Genomic DNA, 22,933 nt, shown 5'->3' with positions numbered 1-22,933 from the left:
AGTGCTGGACTGTATGGTGGCTGCACGTTTAACTTTATAAGAAACCGCCAAACTGTTTTCCAGAGTAGCTATACCATTTTACTCACAGCAATATAGGAGTGATCTAGTTTCTCTGCATCCTCGTCAACATTTGGTGGTGTCACATACAGTAACTTTTATGTACAAATTGAGAACTACCAGGCTAAAGTAAGACTATCGTTATCCAAAAGTAAAGCCTACTGTAGATGTCTGGCCATTCAAATCATTCAACCTTTAGGTAACTATCCACCATAGTGGTAAATGGAGAGTGAGCATATGTGTGTCTGTGTGTAGGATTGGGGAGAGGGGAGAGGGAAAAGAGAAGGATAAAAAATTCTAAATTGTTTCTACTCTTTGCATGGTTTACTCCATTCTTAATATCAAGCTTCTGTAACTCCATGTACATGACTAGATTAACTGGCTAGCCAAAGAAAATTTCCTGTAACTCTCATTTTCTCCCTGAAGCCACCATCTGTCTCATCATCAAACCCATCCATAAACAAATGACACTTGCCCCCTCTAGCTCATCTCCTCTTCTCCTCTTGCAGTCTGGGTGCTGCCTGATGGCCAACACTCATGGCACAAACCCCTATGCAGCATGTGCACCACCCAAACCCTTGGTCATTGCCTTACTTCAGCCACTCACTCTCCTCTAGGCTCTCCTCCAACACACAGGACCACAGCTGCTTACTTGCCTTCCCTGGCTACTCTGGCTACCCCCTTGCAAAACTGTTAAGTTTATTTCGTACTCTGTACTTTCTTGATTCAACAATCTTTTCTATGGAGGTAACTACCAAATCTATGTCTCAAATTCCAAGTTTCTAGACCCATGATATTTTTAGGACTATCTCACCAGGCATCTCACATTTAATATGCTCAAAAGAGAACTCACCTGTGTCCTCAAATCTATTCCTCCTCTCCATTTTAGTGAACGGTAATACCATCGTCTCAGTTACTTAGGTTAAAGTTTTGGTTGGCATCCTCAACTCTAGCCAACTCCTTGCCCACTAAGTCACCAACTCCTTGCAAGTTTGCCTCTACTAAGTCTCCTCAACCTTCTGCTTCCCCACTACAATCTCAGTTTGACTGTATCACTGCCTTTGGTTCCTCTGCCCTCCAACCCATCCTAATCCGTGACACCAGCATCACCATTCCAAATTAAATCCGATGTCTTCATGTCCATGTTCAAAAACTCTCTACGGAATCATAGAGAGAGGGAAAATTCCTCATCTTGATTTAAAGCCCATCAAAATTTGGTCCACATTTGCATTTCCAACCTTACCTTCCCCAATCTCAGGCACCACACTACTGCCCAACCACTCCAGTACACTTGCCATTCCTAGAACAGGCCTTGGATGCTTACCCTCTATCTTTGCTTAAGCTTTCCCCTTTGCCTACAATCTCTCTAAAGACTTTTTGAGAGCATCAACTATTTTTAATTAGATTTTGTATTTCCAGAGCTTAACACAGAATCTAACTAGGAGCAACAAAATCTTTACTGAGTCAACTATTTCTCCACTTCCTATATCCTCCAGAGAACCCAATACAATGCTTTGTGGATATTCAACAAATGTTAAACTGAAAATCATCCCCTACCATGTGAACCCAACATCATTTCATCTGCTATTCTTTTTGCGTTTTTTTTTTAGGAAGATTAGCCCTGAGCTAACTGCTGCCAATCCTCCTTTTTTTGCTGAGGAAGACTGGCCCTGAGCTAACATCTATGCCCATCTTCCTCTACTTCATCTGTGAGACGCCTACCACAGCATGGCTTGCCAAACAGTGCCATGTCCGCACCCGGGATCTGAACCAGCGAACCCTGGGCCGCCAAAGCAGAACATGTGTCCTTAACTGCTGCGCCACCAGGCTGGCCCCTGCTATTCTTCTTAAAGCATCAAGCAGAACATTCTTATATAGTCTCAGAAGAAAAAATTAATATAAAATTCTTACTTCTCCTCTCCTGTCAGCACCTTTTCCAGGTCTCTTCGGGGTGTCTGACCACCAGTGCTGGGAAAAAAGTAATCAGTGAGATACTAGGAATGTTAGAACCTTGTAACTAAGAAAAGAAGATCAAACTTAAGACTACAATTAGGTCCTTTACACTGGATCATGGAAAATAATTCCTAACCTTGTAAAAGTACTATTTATTTTAGTGATTATTTGCATACCAAGCATCATTATGGGTGAGCAGGACCTCCTATACATGTAACTAATGACCCTGCCATCCTGGATGTAACTGTATCCAGTTTACTGACACAAACTGAACGAGTAACATTTTTTTCCCTAAGAATCTGGGAATGGGACTAAGAAAGAGAAAGTTTTTTCCACAAGTGGCTGGAACAACACAAGCAAACTCCACAACTGTGGCAGAGGCCATATTCTACCAGAATGAACCAAAAGAGTCTGGAAGGGGGTGTGAACCTTCACTATACACTATCACATTTAAACCAGAAGGGTATTATGAACCACACAGACATATCAAGTTGAGAGGAAAAACAAAATCCTACCATCTTACAGGTTTCTTAATGATCTTATTTAGAAAAAAACTTACTTATCGCAACAGTAATATTTACTCCACTTACTCATACCTGTTCCCTCATACCTGTTCATTCTTCGTCGTTGAGGCATTTGTTCTAGATCTCTCTGCTCCCTTTCTTCTCTTGTCATTCCTTTGTAGTTTGAGGTAAGACCAAATATAGGCCGAGACCATTCATCTGTAACAAGGAAAAGTCAACTATTTAGTCCACAAAGTAGCATTTCTACTACTATTTCTTGAAATAATCACACCCTAGTGTGATGCCATATCCCAGGCATTTAGAGGACTCTTTTCTTAAAGATATCATTATTGCAGGACCATTGATAGGATAAACACAGCATAATACCAGTAACATAACCAGCTCCAGCTGATTGAGAAAATTCAGCGTAAAAAGATCAAGTAAACCTATAATCACCACAGAGGTTTACAGAAAGTAACATGTGACTCACTCTGACAGTCATCAACTAGCTGTGCTGGCATTTCATAGTCTAATTTCCAAATTTACTGAAAACAGAAAATCTCGAAATTCCTCTACTTTCTTATTCTAACCCAAAACAAGCTCCCTTAATTGTCAAAATGGTCTAAATCTTTACAAACTACATTTTAATAGTGCAAGTGTAGAGTCTGTACTGATTAAGTCTAAGAAAGCTGCTAAGGTGAACATGAAAAAAGTACTCCATGCCCACTGTCTAGTCAATAAAAGTCCAGAGGTGCCAGCTGCTGTTTCTGTTCTGAAACATAATGTGGCTCACTGCTGCATTTAATACACTATGAAAACAAGAGAGGGCCTTTACAGACAGAGCAGCAGGTGCTGTCAAACTAAGAAAGAAGCAGAGCATCTCGGGGTCCATATATCTTTAAAAACTGATCGCTGCCCCCACCCCTGGATTCAGAATCACTGTTGTAGTAATTTATGGGTACCAGGGGGCACATTCTACTTCTCTCAGTCTAGAGCAAAAAGAGGACCGGAGAACCACTAAATAATAGCATCAGAAGTTTATTACTTGATAGGCAATAATTGTAGACTATTAAGAAGATCAAACATGTTATATTTCTCGTTTATTAACAAAACTTAAATTCCTCTGAAAGCTTTTGATAATCTTAAAAATTCAACAGAAAAATAAATACTGTATTCAGATACAGAAGTAGTTACTTTTTTTTTTTTGAGGAAGATCAGCCCTGAGCTAGTATCTGCCAACAATCCTCCTCTTTTTGCTGAGGAAGACTGGCCCTGAGCTAACATCTGTGCCCATCTTCCTCTACTTTATATGTGGGATGCCTACCACAGCATGGCTTGACAAGAGGTGTGTAGGTCCACACCTGGGATCCAAACCAGTGAACCCTGGGCCACCGAAGCAGAACGTGCGAACTTAACTGCTATGCCACCTCGCTGGCCCCAGAAGCAGTTAATTTTTTGATCTAGCCTTAAGTTTAAAAAATTCCTTCCCAACATGAAGCACAGGAAGAGTTAATGAGGATGATGAAAATACACATGATTTTCATCCTCAATATTGAAGGATTTCATAAACAATATGCTGTTGTTTAGATGAACTTCAGACTCCTCGAGATTTCTCTGGTATCATTAAATAGTAACATGCAAAAGCCTTTGGAGACCATTATAAAAGTAACAATAAGGCAGTGGCTAACATTTCTTGAGCACTTACTATGTGCCAAGCACTGTGATTTATGTACATCCTTTCATTTCATCTTTATGATAACCCAAAGTAAACACATAATTCTGTGTTTTACAGGGACGAAACCAAGCTTAGAGCTGAAATCACTAGCCTAAGGATATGCAGTGAGGCAGGTGGTGAACCCAGGACTTGAAGCCAGGTCTGGCTGACTCTAGGGCCTGCATTCTAACACCTCTCTCTCTATATGTTCTTGATCCATGATCAGAAAATGCATGATTTTACTTGCTGTATTTACTACTGGATAGCACACTTAAATATACTGAGAAGCACTAAGTCCAAGGGGAAAAAAGCTGGTACCTATGAAAATTTATCTAAAAGCCTTCCTATTCCACTTTATTGACTCATTTTAAATGAATATTGGTAAAAATATACTGAGTTTTTATATATACATGTCTCTTTCTATACATAAACACAACAAATAAAAAGCAAAAGGTACATACTGATTAATTTCCCTGCCATGTCCTTGTTGGACCTTGATTCCTTGGGGTGTTTATAGAGATACATCACTGCTCGTCCAATCCCACTATGCTTCAGGGTTTCCTGGCTCACACTAGGCAGCTGGGGAACATAAACACACACATGCATATTAATCACTCAGAAGCTGGGAGTCCTGCCAATCTACTCTAGAGGACCTCTAAGATCAGGTTCATTCACAATAGAACAAATAACAAAGAATTTCTTTTTCAGGATCTATAGACATGGAACACAAAGATACTTTGTGTTCACATCAGGAGGTGAGAGTTCAGTATTACCACTCACTCAAAGTAAAAAACTTCACATGAGCAATTTAGAGGTTAGCAATTTAACACAAGAGTCAGCACAGGCCTCTGAACCAAATAAACCAAAGTCTGAACCCAAGCATAGCCATCTGCTAGCTATGTGAACTTGGACAAGTCATTTAACTTCTGGGTCTTAATTTCCTCACCTGTAAAATGGAGACAATATACCTAGCTTGCAGGTTTGTTATGAAGAATATATGCACCAAAACATATATAAAAGTCCTAGCACACATGAGGGTCCTCAGGAATTCCCTTGGAAGTTAAACAGCTTGCCCAAGGTGTCACAGCCACATAAAGGCAGCCCAGCTCAAGATTCAAATGCAGGTTTATCTGACTCTGAAATTGGTGCTCTTTCTATATCAAGTGCCTCCCTGGAACATGCCCACTACTGCACTACTCTTCTCAGATAAACCACAGCTACTCCAAGATCTTTCTCTTTCAATACTATAGTTACATGAAGTTTTAAAAGGCCTTCCCCCTTTATGCTCATTTTATTTGGTGTGTTCCTAATAAACATACTTAATAAAACCTCTCTTCCGGCAGGCTATGGCACAGAGAATGTATAAAACACAGAGATTGTGATAACACAAACCACATTAGGTAATTAAGGAAGAGCAAACATCATCTGCCTCTCACCTCTTGCAGAATCTTCAACAGCTCCTCTCGAATCTTCAGTGCTGGCAAACTCCTATCTGGTAGAGGTGAGAGCCATTCTTTGATGGCAGACATCACACCACTGTCAATAAATGTTTCTTTAAGGTCCTGCCTGCAATTAAAAAAAAAAAAAAGTCTATGAACTTTGATTCTACTGTAGCGTCCTTTCACTTTTCTTAGATATTTAGTGATGATTCCAAAAACTGCTTTTGAAGAGTTACTCATATACGCGATTTACTGAGTACCTATTCATAATTTGAAAAGCAATATGAAATTTAGTTCCTATTTGCAAAAAACAGACTTGACAGGCAAAGATAATCTGTTAAAAACAAAACAAACCCAAATTATACAAGATAGGTTAATACTGATATGAACGGCACAAAGAATAAAGAACTTCAATTATTACAACTAAAAAAATAATGTTTACTCTATCAGACTAGTGATTCTCAAACTGTTTCAGGTGATAGAGAACCCAGAATTGTGCTATTCTTTGCAGGACACCAGGAATAATACCATTATCCTAGTAGAAAAAAAGGTCAATGAAATCCTGATATTTAAATTCCATTTTATGTACTAGAATCAATTATATTAATAGAAAAAACATGACGTCATATATATGCAACATGGCACAGATAATTCTGCCTGTGGGGCTAGAGGTAGAAATTTTCTACTGGAAAGTCCTAGACCATGCTTGTTGGCTCACTGGTATATTAATGCATTTCTTCAGCCATCAACAGTAGGCTGTGGCTAGGCTCAAGGAGAAATCAAAGCTGTTCAGGACTAAGAGCAAACCAATGAAAGAGGTGGGTAGCAAGGATCTACCAAAGAAAGGCTTCTGGGGCCGCCCTGTGGCCAAGTGGTTAAGCTCACACGCTCTGCTTCGGTGGCCCAGGGTTTCGCAGGTTCTGATCCTGGTCGCAGACCTGGCACTGCTCATCAGGCCATGCTGAGGCAGTGTCCCATATAGTAGAGCCAGAAGGACCTACAACTAGAATATACAACTATGTACTGGGAGGCTTTGGGGAGAAGAAGAAAAAAAAAGAAGAAGAAGATTGGCAAGAGAGGTTAGCTCAGGTACCAATCTTTAAAAAAAGAAAAAAAAAAGAAAGGGCCCCTATTCCAGAAGGACCAATGGTGTAATTCATCATGTAATGGGCCACATAAGCCTTGTACAACACAGGTATCAAAGTCTCCCAGAATTTGCTCTGTTCTCAATCACGTCAGGAAAGCAGACGCAATTTTACCAGACTCAAAATGGTCTATAGAGAACAAAATTAGAGGCCGGCCCAGTGGCATAGCAGTTAAGTTCACACGCTCTGCTCTGGCGGCCCAGGGTTTGCTGCTTCAGATCCCAAGTGTGGAGCTACACACCGCTTATCAAGCCATGCTGTGGCAGGCGTCCCACATATAAAGTAGAGGAAAATGGGCAGATGTTACCTCAGGGCCAGTCTTCCTCAGCAAAAAGAGGAGGATTGGTGGTAGATGTTAGCTCAGGGCTAATCTTCCTCAAAAAATAATAATAAAATAAAATAAGTAAGAACAAAATTAGCAGTTTCCAAGTTTTTCTTTCCTTAATATTTGTTTGCTATTTGTTTTGTTTGCATCAGGCATCAAAGTTTAAGACAAATTTGTGAGGAAGCAACATAATGTAGGGAATTCCATTATTATTTTTCCATAAATTCATAGAAGGCAATCAATCTTCAATTATCTCTGGAACACAAGTACATAGTTTGAATATCATTCCATTAAAAGGAAAAAACTTTTTCAAGAAAACAGAATACGTACTTCTTAAGGTGCATGACCACAGTAGGTAATAATGTTAATTTTTTCAATGCTGGCTTTTTTTGATTGTTCAACTGTCTGTCTTCCTAACCAGAAAGAAAAAGATTTAAAAAAAAAAGCAATTATTAATAATGAATTATAACCATCACAATTCTAAACTTTAAAATAAAATCAGCAATGTCTCTGAGAAATTATAATTTTTCCTACAAGGAAGATAATTAAATAAAGAACGGACTTTTTGTACAGCCTCAAATTCTCTGTGTTGCTCAAACCCACACAACTACTAAAATAATTAGCTTCAAAATTACAAATTGAAAGAACAATTTTAATTTAAAATATTGCCATAATAGTCAAGTTTTCAGAGTTCATTCAGGGTAAATACTATATATGGGAAAATTTGGTTTATCATCGGGAATAATTTTCCAGCTATGAGGCTTGTAAGATAATGAAATATGTTACTAAAGAAGGGTTTAGTACTTGCTTGGGCATTTTTTTCTATTTTTTTAATTATGGAAAATATTGAATTCTACAAACATAGAAAACAAAATAATATAGTCCTGGCATGTACATTTCAACAATAAAACACACATGGCCAGTCTTATTTTAGCTCTCTCTCTAGCTACTTTTCCCTTCACCCTTGAATTATTTTGAAACAAATCATAGACACATATCACTGGATCCATATATACTTCATGAAGTATCTCTAAAAGATGAGAACTTGTTTTTAAGCATAATACTTGGCTGGAGGCCAGCCCCATGGCCGAGTGGTTAAGTTTGCGTGCTCTACTTCATCGGCCCAGGGTTCACAGATTTGGATCCTGGGCACAGACCTACACACCGCTCATCAGGCCATGCTGTGGCGGCATCCCACATAGAACCAGAATGACCTGCAAGTAGGATATACAACTACATACTGGGGCTTTGAGGAGGAAAAGAAAGCATAACACTTGGCCAATTTTTACAATTTGGGCAGAATTTTAAAATGCAATGAGTTAAACACAATCCCTTGATCAGAGGCAAAAGTATGACATGAGTTTATAGCATAATAAACAAGAATTTATAATTTTTTATATGTGAATAAACACCAAATTTTGTGGTAAACAGCCAAACCCAAGAGTAAAATCACTCCCCCATAAAACGAGGAAAGCCATTCAGCTAAAAAGCCTCATTTTACTTAATGCTTAGTCTTTTCACTTTTTTCCTAAACATATTACTAAAAAACTAAAATTATCTCCATGCTTAAAATTTAGAACAGCAAATGCTTTATTACAAAAATGAAAGTATCTTTATACAAGGGTTAAGCCAAAAGAAGAAGCCATACAAACAATTAAGTGGGAGAAAGAAAAGATGAAGCTGGAAGGGACCCCTCACCTCAGCAGCTTCATTCATCTTGACGATCATGGCGCTCACAACATCGTCGGCGTCGCTAATGAAAGTCCCCCCATCACGGTTGCGTCTGCGCTTGCCACTCATACTCTTTTTCCGCTGCAACATCATCTCAAAATCCGACAGAAAGTCCATACTAAGCAGTAACACAAAATCAAGTGAAATACAACTTCCCTTTTAAATACACATTTCCTTTCACCACAGTTAAGAACCACAACTTTCTTAATTTTAACCCAACCCAATGAAGTGCTACCTTGTTTTAAAGTGCAAGTACTTTTAATTTGCTTTTAAAAGAACCGGTGACCCTAGATTTTATGTTCAACTTCTGTACTACCCCAACTGTTATACAGTAAACACTAATGGCCCTAAACTTTCCACAGACTATATTCACACGTGCATGTATCAGCCCGAGAAGCAACATTTCCAATTTCACGTTCTCATTCAGGGGACGCTGCCTGCAATTCCATGGCTCTGTTTTGGTTGCACTGCTTTTGCGGGGAATAGATTGGTGTTCAACTACTTGAATATTTTTGTCTTACATAGCATAAGTAGAAAAAAAGAAAAATAACCTGCTGCTTGTTTTAATAAAAAGTACACTCTCAAAACACTGTGAGTGAGATAAAGATGGACATCTACAGACTTGCTACAGGCCTCAAATCTAAGTTTTCACCTCAATCATTACACTTAACAAGGCAGTTAACCTGCTCTCTGTCACAACCATATAAATAAGATGACATGATTTATATGATAATTTAATTTATATAACTTAATCTCCAAAGGTATTGTCAAACTCATTCAGTTCAATAATTCATGTCACTAGGAATTAAAAAGGAAACTATTTTTTAAAGCATTATCTTTACAACTATAAACAGTAACTAATGAATCATTCCACATTTCACAACTTTGAAGATATGAGATTGTTCTGAATACAGATTCCAACCATCTCAACAAAAGTACGTGAAATATAATCAATTACTTTGTATTTAAGACTTCAGGCTTATTCACCCTGGGACCCCAAAATTAGCTCTTCTCTCAAAAGACATTTTTTATTAGGTTATTTTTCAGAAGAGCTTACTCAGTAAGATATAAATTAAGAGCCTGGCACCATATAACTCCAGAAATTAAGACAGATGAGCAGAGGGCAAAGGAAAGAAAAATAACAAAAGCAATTAATTTTCAGACAGCCGAGGGAGGAAAAATGGACAGGCTCTTTCCTACACTTAATCAGGAACCAAAATGAGAAACAACAAACTCTGATAGTCTCTACCTGCATTTAAAAAGTTCTCTTTAACAAATTCCTTTTTAAAAAGGCAAAACAAACATACTGTTTTCCTCTCTTTATGTTATCATCAGAATCTGAATCTTCTGCTTCTTTTATCTGTGTTTCACTTTTTTCTTCTTCCAAATCTTCTTGGTTAAAACCCTAAAGACAAGGAAAGTTAGCCAGAGTTATCACAACCTCATAACAAATGATTTTCTTCTGTATAACTGCTCTTAATTCTTTGCATTTTTAAAGTAATACATTCGCAAAGAACAAAAATTAAATAGGTACAAAACGCATACAGAAAAGAGCTCCCCCAGTCTAGCCACTAGTGTTGTTTTCTTGTGTCTCCTCCCAGAAATAGCCTACATTTATATAAGCACTTCCACACATGTATACTTCCTACTCTCCTTTATTATACAAATGACAGCACACTATACACACTGGGTACAGAATACTGTTCTGCACTTTCCACATGTAACAACAGAATCTGGAGACCAACTCATGTGGTATCAAGTATCCTCGTTCTTTTTAAGGCTTTAGACTATTTACCATGATTGCAACTCCTATTTTTTAATACATTTCCCTACTGACACAATGTATATTTGAAATTTTGAGAAATATTTGCCACACTGTCTTCAATAGAGGTTGTACCAATTAACTCTCCTTCCAGCAAAGTGTGAGGTGCATCTGTTCCCCATCTCCTCACTACTATAGCAGGTTGTCAAACGTTGATATTTGCTAATCTCTGGACTGAAAAACAAAAAGACATCTCTATCGCTCTTTTTGCATTCATTTATTATGAGGAAGGCTGGGCATTTTTTCATGTTTAAAAGCTACCTGTAATTATTTCTCTGTAAACTCTCACTATGCTATGCCCATTTTTCTGCTGAATCTCTGTCTCATTGGTATGGAAAACCTCTTTAAAAATTAGGGAAATTAGCCCTCTGAAAGTGATAGGAACTACATAATCCTCGCATTTGCACAGTTTGATTTTGGTTATAGTAAGGTTTTCCAGGCATAATCTTTCATTTTTATGTAACAAAAATGGTCAGGGGCCGGCCCCATGGCCAAGTGGTTAAGTTCCCACACTCAGCTTTGGCGGCCCGGGGTTTTGCCAGTTCGAGTCCTGGGTGTGGACATGGCACTGCACGTCGGCCCATGGTGGGAAGGCGTCCCGCATGCCACAACTAGAAGGACCCACAACTAAAAATGCACAACTATGTACTGGGGGGCTTTGGGGAGAAAAAAGGAAAATTAAAATCTTAAAAAAAAAAACCACTCTTTAAGAAAAAAAAAAAGGAAATGGCCTGTCTTTTCTTTATAGCTTCTTTTATGCCATATTTAGAAAGGTGTTCCAGTGGTTCACCTAGCATGCTGTTTTTCTGACTGAACTGAACCTATAACCAAGTAGATGTTAACTCTCCAAATTAGAGAAGCCTATCTCGTTCCTGTCAAATGCTGCTTAACTGAGTGTAAGCTCCATGAGGGCCACGTCCACACAACCCCTGGCATCACAGCTCTCAAATACTTGTTGAACAAACTCTTCCTCTCTGTTTGCCTAGGGTTTACTTTGTTATTTTTCTACCATCTTGAATTAGACTCTAAATTCATCCACTTTAGTTCTCTCTTCCTTTAGGAATAAAAGTACTGATTTGTTTTTTAACTCAAGAACTATTTAACAAGGAAGTTTTAAATTTCTGGGGGGCAAGGATGTTTTGTTTGCTAATTTTATTAATTTTCATTTCATTGGATTGCATTCAGAAAATATCGTCTATACTTTGTACTTTTTGCAAAAGCTTGATCTAAAATTTATATTGAAATGCAAAAAACCAAGAAAAGCCAAGACAATCTTGAAGAGTAACAAGCTTAGAAGACATAAACAACCAAAAATTAAGTTAGGTATTAACGGTACTTTTACAGACTTTGGCAAAGGCCTATGACAACTTCAACTCCATGTATACCCCCAATTTGTTAGCGCTGTCACACATTTTAATTTTCTATGTATTTTAAACCACATCAGACGTGACTTTGTTTTGCATGGTCAATACTCATTTAGACTTATTCACATACTTTTGTTGCTCTTTTTTCCTTCCTGCATCCTTGATCTCCCACCTAAGATTTTCTTTCTGCCCTTAGTATTTGCTTCAGTTGGTATATTGATAAGATGACATAAGGAGGGAATCTTCATTCCTGAAAAGTATTTTTGCTGAATATAACAGACTTCTGAGTTTGCAGTTATTGGATTCTACTGTTTTTGTTGAGAAGTCAGCTGTTAATCTAATCGTTACCTCTCTGAATGGAATCTTTTCCCCTCTGGCTGCCTGTAAGACTTCTGCGTTTTGTTTTCTTGCAATTTTACTAGGATGTATTTAGGTGTAGATTTTTTCTATTTATCCTGCTTGTAATCTGTAGAACTTCTAGAATCTATGGCTTTATGTATCATTTCTTTAAATATTGCTTCTGCTATATACACTTTCTCCCTCTCTTTGTGGGGTTCCAATTCACCATGTTAAACCTTCTCACGTATACTTTATGTTTTATTCTTTTACATTTTCCATACTAATATATCTCAATGCTTCATTCTAAATAGTTCCTTCTAACCTATATTCCAGTTCACTCATTTTCTGTTCAAATATATCTGCTGTTAAACTCATCCACAGAGTTCTTAATTTCAGTTATTACATTTTTACAGTTCCACAATTTCTACTTGGTTCTCTTCCAAATCTGCCCTTTTTAAAAATTGTTTGCTCTAACAAAATTTTTAATCTTTTATCTCCCTGAATATATATACATATTTGTAAGGCAATATCTAAAATTCCTGTTATCTAGAGCCCCTAGGTCTATTTCTACTGTTTGTTATTAAGCTTGTTTCCTCTTAATGTTCTATGATTGTGTACCATACTGTGCATTTGAAAAACTACAGAAATAATGTGAGTTCTCTGAGTATGTTACCTTTGTCCTGAAAGGATTTTTGTTTGCATATGCTGTGTCCCTGAGAGCACTAGCCAATGGATTAAGTAGGTTACTGTCAAATTAAGTCACTACTCAAATTTCTGAGACTAAGGTTCTTTATGTTGCTAGATGACTCAAAGCTGGCCTAAAATCTGAGCAAAAGCTCCTTTACTTCCAGCTCACCCGTAATCTAAGAGCCCCAAGCCAGAGCATGGGGTTTTCAGGGTCTCCTAACCTTAACAGGCCCTGACCTCTAAGTTTTGTCTCTTGAGCCTTCAGGCCGTCAATAATATAATCAGCCTCTCAGCCTGAACAGGCAAACATCGCAGAAAAAGCAGTTCTAAATGCTGAGCTTACCTCTTTAGGTTTCTCTTTTGATGGTTTTTGGCTTAGTAATTCTTTGCTATCTTGCTCCTCTGCTGATGAGCAGATTGTTAAACATTTTGTCTAGCTTTTCTAGTTGTCCTTAGCAGAAGACTGGTCCAAATTATCTAGCCTGCCATTGCTAGAATCAGAAGTCCCAAAACTAGTGTCACTCTTTCTCTTTAGCATTAGAAAGTGCCTTTCGTTCTCCCTTAATGCATTTCCTCCTTCCCTTACTTCAATTTTGCCTGTTATTTTCCTTTTATGCCTGCGTAGACCCTTTTATTTCACTTTCTGAATCCCTTTGTTCTCGATTTTTCTACTGACTACATCACAGTTGCTTACTTCTACTTATTAGAATCACCTATTAGAGAACCACTGCCATAAAAACAAAGAAAAGCATAGTCAAAGAGGAAATATTTCCAGGGCCGGCCCAATGGCATAGTGCTTAAGTTTCCAAGCTCCACTTCAGCAGCCCAGGGTTCACTGGTTCGGATCCTGGGCATGGACCTATGCACCCCTTACGAAGCCATGCTATGGCAGGTGTCCCACATATAAAGCAGAGCAAGATGGGCATGGATGTGAACTCAGGGTCAATCTTCCTCAGCAAAAAGAGGAGGACTGGCAGCGGATGTTAGCGTAGGACTAATCCTCCCGAAAAAAGAGGAAATATTTCCATCTTAATACTTACTGTAAATTCTTCTTCCTCTTCATCACCAGATTCTCCAAATATGTCTGCAATAAGATTTCTGGAAGATAATATAAAAAAATTTCATCTGCTTTCTTTTTATTTGCAGAGGGACCATAAAATATTTTTCTAACAGTATACAATTTACTTATAGTAAAAATGTACAGATCTCAAGAGTCCACTTCAATGGGTTTTGACAAAAGTACACATTCATGTAACACTACCCTAATCAAGATACAGAACAACTCTCTCTCCCCAGAAAGTTTCCCTGTGGCCGTTTCTGGTCAGCCCCCGACATCAACATTCTACACCTAATCAGCACTCTGATTTCCATCACCAGATTAGCTTTGCCTGTTCTTGAACTTCACATACATGGGATCAGACAATACGTCCTCTTTCCTTCCTTCACTTAAGATAGTATTTTTGAGATTCACCTGTGTTGTAGTGTACAGCAACAGTTCAGGGACCAAAATCCTGAATCCCTCTAAGCTGTGCAATCGGGCAGGATATACTGTATTACACTTCAACATGAAATCTTAATATAAATCTAAAACTTAAAAGACAAACCCCTCTCTACCACTTTCTAGGAAATCTTGAAAACTCATGTTATACTGTCACTTACTCTTCTTCATTCCCTGACTCACTATCACTCCCAAACAGATCCTTCTCTTCATTTTTCTTATCAGATAATTCTTCTTTCCCTGCTTCTTCTTCACTGTCAGATGCTACAGTCTTCTCTCTTTTGCCTGATTTGTCTGATATAACATCACTGTCAGAGTCATCTGCATCAGAGACAACACGACTCTTCTTCGCTGCTGCTGAAAAAGAAAATTACCGTCAATCTTATCCCATCATGGTCATCGTACTGCTAAGTACAACAGGTACTCTAAAATGGCAGCACACGGCAACAATCAAAGGTCTCCTGACACACAGTTTAGGATAAAAAATTAACTAAAAGATTCATTCAGAGTCATCTTATAATTATTTGTTGTTGTTTACAAAAAGTGGCCAAAAGACAAAGAATGAAATCAACAGAAAAGCAGGCATCAACAGCTAGCTTTCCCTTTGAGGAAGTGAGAAAATAAGATGAGACTGATGTGCAGGACTAGGATCCCTTCTATGCTGCCTAGTATTAAGCAGAACTAAAAAGGCCTGGACATTGTTTTGTGGGATCCCCATGGCTCCCTGACTGTCCATGGTCAGGTTGGAATTTCTCATCTCCCTTAGTAAACCGACAGATGTGTGGTGCTCTTTCCTTGTATAACAACCGTCAGGTTATAAGGGAATATGTCTTTTCCAAAAAAGATAAGTTTCATAAAAAAGGTAATCAAGTAGTAAAGACTGGAATACTCTGCAGAGGCATGAAGTCTCTAAGTAGAGCCCCTTGATAACTTCCTTGAATTTGGGTACTCAGTCATGTTTAACAGATGGAGAGAGGTACCTGTGGGAGCTCAGTCACTGTCTGGATGGGATCTAGTGCATTAGCTGTCAAAGACTCACAGCTAACTCTGGATACGACTGCGTTTTCATGGAAACATATTTCTTTGAAACATTACCCTTTCTAGTTAAAAAAACCAAAAACACACTGTTTCATATTCCCATTGAAACTCAGTCAAGTTTATCATTTTGAGGAAGTCAGAACTTAACAAATGCTGCTGGAACAACTCAAAGTAAATTTAATACTAAGATTAGCTTTTGAAAACCAGGGCAAACCAGTAATATTTTAGAACATCAAGTTGAATGAGAGAGTACAGATACAACAGTCCAGAAAAAGAAACAATACTTCATAGTTGTAAGCTTAGACAGTAAGTAAAGCTACCTATACACAGCCCCAAATACTTCCTTACTTGCTTTCTCTTCATCTTCACTATCAGAAAGCACAGCAGCTTTTCGCTTCGCTACTTTCTCTTCCTCCCCCTCTTTTTCTTCATCTTCATCACTGTCCATTTTTGGCCTTTTGGGTTCTTCCTCCTCGCTGTCAGAACTGTGAAAACTTTTCCTGTCTATATGGCTATCTGAATGAAAGGAGTCATTTTGCATTTCTGCGTCCTCTCCCTTATTCTCCCCATCGCTATCATCTTCCGACTCTGGCTTCTGTTTGCGTGTGGCGGCATCCTCAGGTTCCGAATCACTGGCAGGCCCCTTCTGAGGCTCCTCACTCTCAGAGTCACTGACTCGGGGTTTAGGGAGCTCCTCGTTTTCAGAATCACTAGCCTGGTTCCTTGGGGGGTCCTCACTTTCTGAATCACTAATTCGGGGTTTGGGAAGCTCGTCATTTTCTGAGTCGCTGGCTTGGTGCCTTGGGGGGTCCTCACTTTCTGAGTCACTGACACGGGGTTTGGGAAGCTCGTCATTTTCAGAGTCACTAGCTTGGTGTCTTGGTGGGCCCTCACTTTCTGAGTCACTCACACGCGGTTTGGGAAGCTCCTCATTTTCAGAGTCACTGGCTTGAGTCCTCTGAGGCTCCTCACTTTCAGAGTCACTGACCCGAGGTTTAGGAAGCTCCTCACTTTCCGAGTCACTAATTTGCGGTTTGGGAAGCTCCTCATTTTCGGAGTCACTGGCTCGGTGCCTTGCGGGTTCTTCACTCTCAGAGTCACTGACTTGAGGTTTTAGAGCATCCTCTGTTTCAGAGTCACTGGCAGGACTTTTTGGGAGCTCCTCAATCTCGGAATCACTGGCAGGATGCTTTCTAACACCTTCATTTTCGGAGTCACTTGCATGCCCATTAAGAAGTTCCTCATTTTCAGAGTCACTAACAGGTAATTTCCTGGTTTCCTCACTCTCAGAGTCACTCCCTTGGTGAGTGACATCCTCATTTTCAGAATCACTTGCAGGAGGCTCTGCATGCTCTTCAGATTCAGAGTCACTGTCTTTTTGTCTTTGAAGCTCCTCACTTTCAGAGTCACTAGCATTAAGATTTGAGGGGTCATCATTCTCAGAGTCTGTCACATGATGTCTTTTGTTGAGGCCATCTTCTCGATCACTAGGTTCATTCTGAAAAATCAAGGGAGAAAAGATTAGGAAAGTGCAAAAAGATTTTGGTGGTGAAATGTTAAAAATCGTCAACATTTTAAAATGTAACTATGCAAACTTAAACATAGAACTCTTGTCCTATACCTATACAGAAACATCCCACTTTAAAGAGGGTCGTCTATTTACGAAATGGCTAACATGGTCTGAATCCCAAAACTGAGAAAGATAACCAGTCTTCACCAAATCTGTGAAGTACACCCCCAGATTACTAGAAAGGAGACATACTCTGAAGAGCTAAATTAAAAAAAAAGCCTAACATTCTCAAAATCATTCTAGCTACTAGATCTATTTTTCAAAGAAATATAAATAAACATGTACCCAAATTCTTTTAAAAGGAGCACTCTTGGGTTTTAAAGGTTAAAATTATTTTAAGGGAAAGAACTACAAAACTTTACGTAAAGAACCATATTATTTATAGGGCACATTCTTTCAAGCAAATCTAAACAAACCAGGAGAGCAGTTAATATTACTAAGGACCTAATAAGAGGCAAATATCATGCTAAGCTCTCTCCTGTTGGGTGGTGCATTTCCTCCTCACAACAGTGCATTTCCTAAGAAAACTGAGGCTTGGAGCAGTCTTGGTGATACGTACAGTAACTGTGGTACAGAAGTCTCAGTTTCAGGGAAAACACGACTAATTAACCACACTAACACGTGACGCTACATGAAGGAATCTGAAAGCACATGCTCTAGAGGACAAACTTGATCTGTGCGCGTTATAGCTATGTTTCTAAAAATGCAGAGGAAAACATACAAAATTAAACATACCAAAATACTAATAAGTAGGATCTGGGGAGTTTTTCCCCACCTGGCATCTGAACTTTCAATAACATGGTGATTAATATTCTGGTTTAAAAAGTGAAAGTATTTCTGTGTCTGAGTTTTCCCCCTTAAAAATTTACTGAGCCAAATATTTCTCCTCGGAATATATGACAGACATATCTGAACTTACCACAGATAATTTTCAAGGAGCAAAGAGTCTTTAATAATCTACATGCCCACCATCATGTTATGAAAATAATTAAGTGATTAAGAGAATTCAGTGACAAGATATATGGCATGAAAATGTTTCACCAAACTCATAAGTTAACTTGTCTCAGGCTCATTTAAAGAAGATTAAGTATGCTGTGTCTACAGCGTCAAAAAATTATAAAATAAACTTACAAAGCAAAAGTCTGAGGAGTTGTTTTCCTCCATATTTTATTACCATCTTGATAGCACCGAGTTCCAGAGAAACAGTAATTGTTATACATATTCATTCAAATATAACATGCTCAGGAAACTTTCTAAAATCATAAACTTTTCAAATTTCCCACAGGCATTTTTCCTACATTCTCACTGGGAACTCAGCAGACACTGGATTCCTTGTCAGTTATACATCTTATTATGCCACTGAAACCAGCATTTATCTACTAAATGTGATATTAGGACAAGAGAAATAACAGAGAATCTTGCAATACAGTACAATACTCCATATACTGCTAAAGGTTTACTTTGAACCATACTCAATACTTTAATTTTTATATTTTAAAAGAATGTAAATGAATCTAAGCCCTAAGAAGGCATGCATTTTTTGATCTGTTGTCTTCATTCAGGTATCTTCAGAGCACAGAAAGGTGCCTGGTACATCACACAGACTCACAATAAAGAATTCGTTGAATGAACAATAAAGGAGTTAAGTGGGAATAATTTAAAGTGAGGAATAATTAATTCAACAAGCATCTCTTTAATGTCTACTATGTGCAAGGTGCTAGGAATCAAAGCTGAACACATCTCAGTGCCTCACCTTAACAAGCTGTTGTCTAATGAGCCAACCAAAACAACAACATAGTGCAATAAGGACTATTATGAAGGTAGGCATGATGTTTTGAAAGCCTACAGGAAGTGATCTTTATGAGACTGAGCCATAAAAGGTATATAAACAAAGGTATTTGCCATTAGTTTGTGATGACTGAGTTAAGAAGTTAACTAGACTATTGGGGGTGGGGGCAGGGGGGAGGAGAACAGGACACACGATGACACACAAGTACCAGCAGAGACAACTAAAGCAGGAGGCAACAGAGAAAATTGTAACCGGCTTTTGGAATGCTTTCCACAACATACCATGACATAACGAAGAGCATGTTCATATGTGACAATTTATTTTAGCTGCAACAACAGAAACCACCTCTGGCTAGCTCCAGAAAAAAGAACAATCTTCTGAGCATCAAAGTGGGATGAATGACCAAAGAAAGACTCAGGAAGGGTAGGCACCAAGGCAGCTCAGAGAGCTTAGAAAAGGGAACTCAAGGACCTTTTCACTAGAGCACTGTCATAACAAGACTCAGCTTTAACCATGCTAAACTTAAGTGTCTAGGATCTAAATTTTAAGTTCCCAGGAGAGACGGATCTAGCTGGCCAAAATACCAGATGTTGTAACTCGGCGACTCAACAGGTTACAGCCAGAGCAGGGGCACAGCACTGGGAGCCACTCCCAAAGAAAGAAGAGATTCCGTGAACTGGGCAGTCATCCCAAAACTTATCTGCTACACTCTGCCCTGCGTTTCCTGACACGTGGTGTATGCATTCAGACCACCATTATAAGGACATTACATACAATAACCATCGTAAAGTTAGGAGTTCCCATCAGTTTTTGAGGAATTTTTAGACTGATTTCAGCAATTAATTTAAGTTGCAAACTTAAAAAAAAACAAAACACATTTTCTTAAATTCAGATATGAGTACAACAAATCACCAGTAGGAACTGCCATTTAAATGTCATTTTCTTAATAATGTAAAAAATTTCCTCACTGTAACTGTCAGAGAAATTGAGCACTCTGAGCCTCCTAGCTCCACAATGCCTCACACCCTCTGCTTACAATTGTTCACCTTGTAACTACTAGTTACCCATACTGAACCATCATGGTAGTTCATCTCTGCATACAAATAGGAATCCCACTCCTTATGGGCCAGGGCCACAATATACATGCACAGAGATAATTAACATTTTAAAATTACAAAGTAAATAAAACTACCAGAAGGCAAAAGTCAATTTGTAAATTTCAAAGTAGTACACGAATGTCAAATAGAAATCCTCACAAAAAAATCAAACAACTCAGGACACTTGTTTCTTCCCTATCCATTAGAAGAGTCAAACTCCAAGCTGTTGAACTTGCACACTTACCTACCATTATAAATTGGTAAAACACACATAGTAAATTCCACGAGGAAATATCTATAGGAGCATTTTCAAAAACCTGCACCTTAGTTCCAGAAGATATATTTGACATCCTCATCTCGGAGTCTGTCAAGTACATATCTTAATTAGGAAATAAAGGAATCTGAGAAGCCCAGGCATTAACCTACACAACACTGTGAATGCAGTGCAGCTCATGGAGTGCAGCAAGGCTGTGACTTTGAGAGCCCAATTCACAGGAGGCACACACACGATAAAATGAAGCTACGTACCAGAGTGACCTTTGTCTGTCAAAAGCTCACTGATCGTAGACTCAGTCAAAAACAAAAGCACTTCTGATGATTACTGGCAAAAGAAAATTCTACACAAAGCTTAAGAGTTTACAATAATGAGGCAAACTGCTGCCCACCTCTCCAGACTCATTTCTGTCCTCTCACCAACATCAACCCTATGCACAGCACCAGCAGTTTCCAAACCAGTATGCGTAAGAATCATTTGGTGAATTCTTCCACCAAGAGTGAAAAAACATACTGATTTTTGTGCTTCTCACCTCCACATGTTAATCCAGTAAGTCTAGGGAAGGGGTCAAAGAATCTACATTCTACATTTTGATATCTAATCCAAGGGACTCTAGGCTGCAGGTTAAAATTCTCCTGCAGACAAATGGAACCACTGACTTCATTATGTCACCTCCATGCCTTTATAAATGTTGTTCCCTCTGCCTAGAATATCCTTCCCCCACCATGTCCTTTTCATACCTCAAAACTGGACAAAAATACCCCATTCCTGAACTTCTTCCCTCTAGCTAGAATGGACTTTTTGCAACATAAGAACATGGACATCAGTGTCAGAAAGATATGGGACCCAAACCGTAGCTCGGCCACTTTCTACTGTGTAATCTAAGAGGAATCTTCTTAACTTCTCAAAGCATCAATGTCCTCAATCTGATGGAGTTAGGAAGAGTATCTATACCTTAGAGGGCTAGTCTGAGGATCAAATGCATGTAAAGTAGTTAGCACAGTGCCTGTGAGCACTCAACAAACGTTATCAACCATTCATAATGAAGTATCTTGTTAATTATTAATTATGAAGCACTCCCCCTTCAAGACGTGGCTCAAATATGTCATCTGTGAAGGGTGAGCTGGTCAATCATTCCTTCCTACATACCCCCATAGCATCTTGTACCTCCACCTCACTGAAAGGTGACTGTTTACCCATTTTCTCTTCATCAGAGACCAGTTTTTAAAAATGTTATCTTTTACCTTCAGTATACAGAAGACACTCAAAATAAATTCACCAAAACGAAACAGAAATTCCATAAGACAACTGCTTAAGAGAAAGGAACCAATGCAAAATAATATTTTTCTCTTGAATTTGGTAGATTTAAAGACAATTTGGTGGACTTAAAGACAAAGGCAGAAGCCTAACACAAAGAAAGGAAAGCACAGATGGAATCCAAAGAACTGGTGAGAAATAGGGCAAACAAGGAAAGAATGGCCAAAAAGAATTCTCTAGCTACTTTGAAGTACTCCCCCTGGGAATGCTTTCATTATATTAGTACAAGCTCTCTGTGGAAAGAGCCAAACGACAGGAGACTGCCATCTTTACTCAATTCAAAGTGACACTGGAGCTAATGGGGCCGACATCAACCTCAACAGCAGACGGATGGTTAGGCCCACTACACTTTGCCCACAGTCAGAATAACAATGAGAGGTTAGGCTCCATTTCCAAACAACCTCTTCCTCAACAGTCCCGTACACTATTTTTTTCTGTGAGACCCTCAGGAGGGGAACACTCTACTTTTCTATGCAGATGAAATCTACAGGTTCTGGATTTTAAATACATATATCCTTCAATATAGTTTCCATGGAACAGAAACCAGCTGACTACAACCCACATAACAAATCTCATGCTGTTCAAGAGAATATTCAAGTAAAAACAACAAAGATTAGAATTCCAACTAGTTATATAACTAGGTCACATTTGTGCTCAAACTGCTTTACTAAAAAATCATGTTTTCAGTGATGACTATTCAAAAAGATTTTTAAAATCTTTTCCCCTTTCCTTATCTGTCCTACCACAAAAGGTGTATGAAGAGTCTGAGTTCCCAAGTGCTCTACAGAGAACAACTATACTTGATGAAAATCCCACTGATGTTTACATCCTGCTTAGGAACCTAGTCAAAAAGATGTCAGTACCCTAAAAACAAATAATTTAAATATGTAATCAAGTTATTACTGCAATTGCTTATATATGGATTTCTTTTAAAGACCAAGCCTAAGCTCAAGAACACTACTTTTACATTTTATTTCAGGGCCCAGCCTAGTGGCACAACGGTTAAGTCTGCACATTCCGCTTCGGCAGCCTGGGGTTCACTGGTCTGGATCCCAGGCACGGACCTACGCAGCGCCTGTCCAGCCATGCTGTGGCAGGTGTCCTACACAGAAAGTAGAGGAAGATGAGCACAGATGTAAGCTCAGAGCCAGTCTTCCTCAACAAAAAGAGGAGGACTGGCAGAAGATGCTAGCTCAGGGCTAATCTTCCAAAAAAAAAAGGAAAAAATAAAAGAAATAAACTTTATTTCATATGATAAGTCTCTTTTGCCT

At 38.7% G+C, this 22,933-nt stretch overlaps 1 protein-coding gene across 17 annotated transcripts in view; it reads right to left on the bottom strand.

The window, feature by feature from the left end:
- Positions 1-22,933, bottom strand: part of IWS1 (interacts with SUPT6H, CTD assembly factor 1) — a 59,701-nt gene that overhangs the window by 9,279 nt on the left and 27,489 nt on the right. For 6 of the 17 annotated variants that reach the window (XM_070242315.1, XM_070242312.1, XM_023622656.2 and 3 more), the window contains exons 3-12: positions 15,964-17,113; positions 14,739-14,934; positions 14,120-14,177; positions 10,175-10,272; positions 8,835-8,985; positions 7,467-7,549; positions 5,664-5,793; positions 4,689-4,806; positions 2,621-2,732; positions 1,969-2,025 (exon numbers count right to left, since the gene is read on the bottom strand). In XM_070242315.1, the coding sequence (XP_070098416.1) occupies positions 1,969-2,025; positions 2,621-2,732; positions 4,689-4,806; positions 5,664-5,793; positions 7,467-7,549; positions 8,835-8,985; positions 10,175-10,272; positions 14,120-14,177; positions 14,739-14,934; positions 15,964-17,113 (2,153 nt within the window). Of the gene's footprint in view, positions 1-1,968; positions 2,026-2,606; positions 2,733-4,688; positions 4,807-5,663; positions 5,794-7,466; positions 7,550-8,834; positions 8,986-10,174; positions 10,273-14,119; positions 14,178-14,738; positions 14,935-15,963; positions 17,114-22,933 lie in introns of all 17 variants that reach the window. The other 11 variants (XM_070242318.1, XM_023622661.2, XM_070242314.1 and 8 more) reach the window with 3 other exon arrangements.

This window comes from Equus caballus, chromosome 18 (assembly GCF_041296265.1).
Source record: "Equus caballus isolate H_3958 breed thoroughbred chromosome 18, TB-T2T, whole genome shotgun sequence".
Taxonomy (NCBI): Eukaryota; Metazoa; Chordata; class Mammalia; order Perissodactyla; family Equidae; genus Equus; species Equus caballus.
This window is presented reverse-complemented; position numbering and strand designations above follow the sequence as displayed.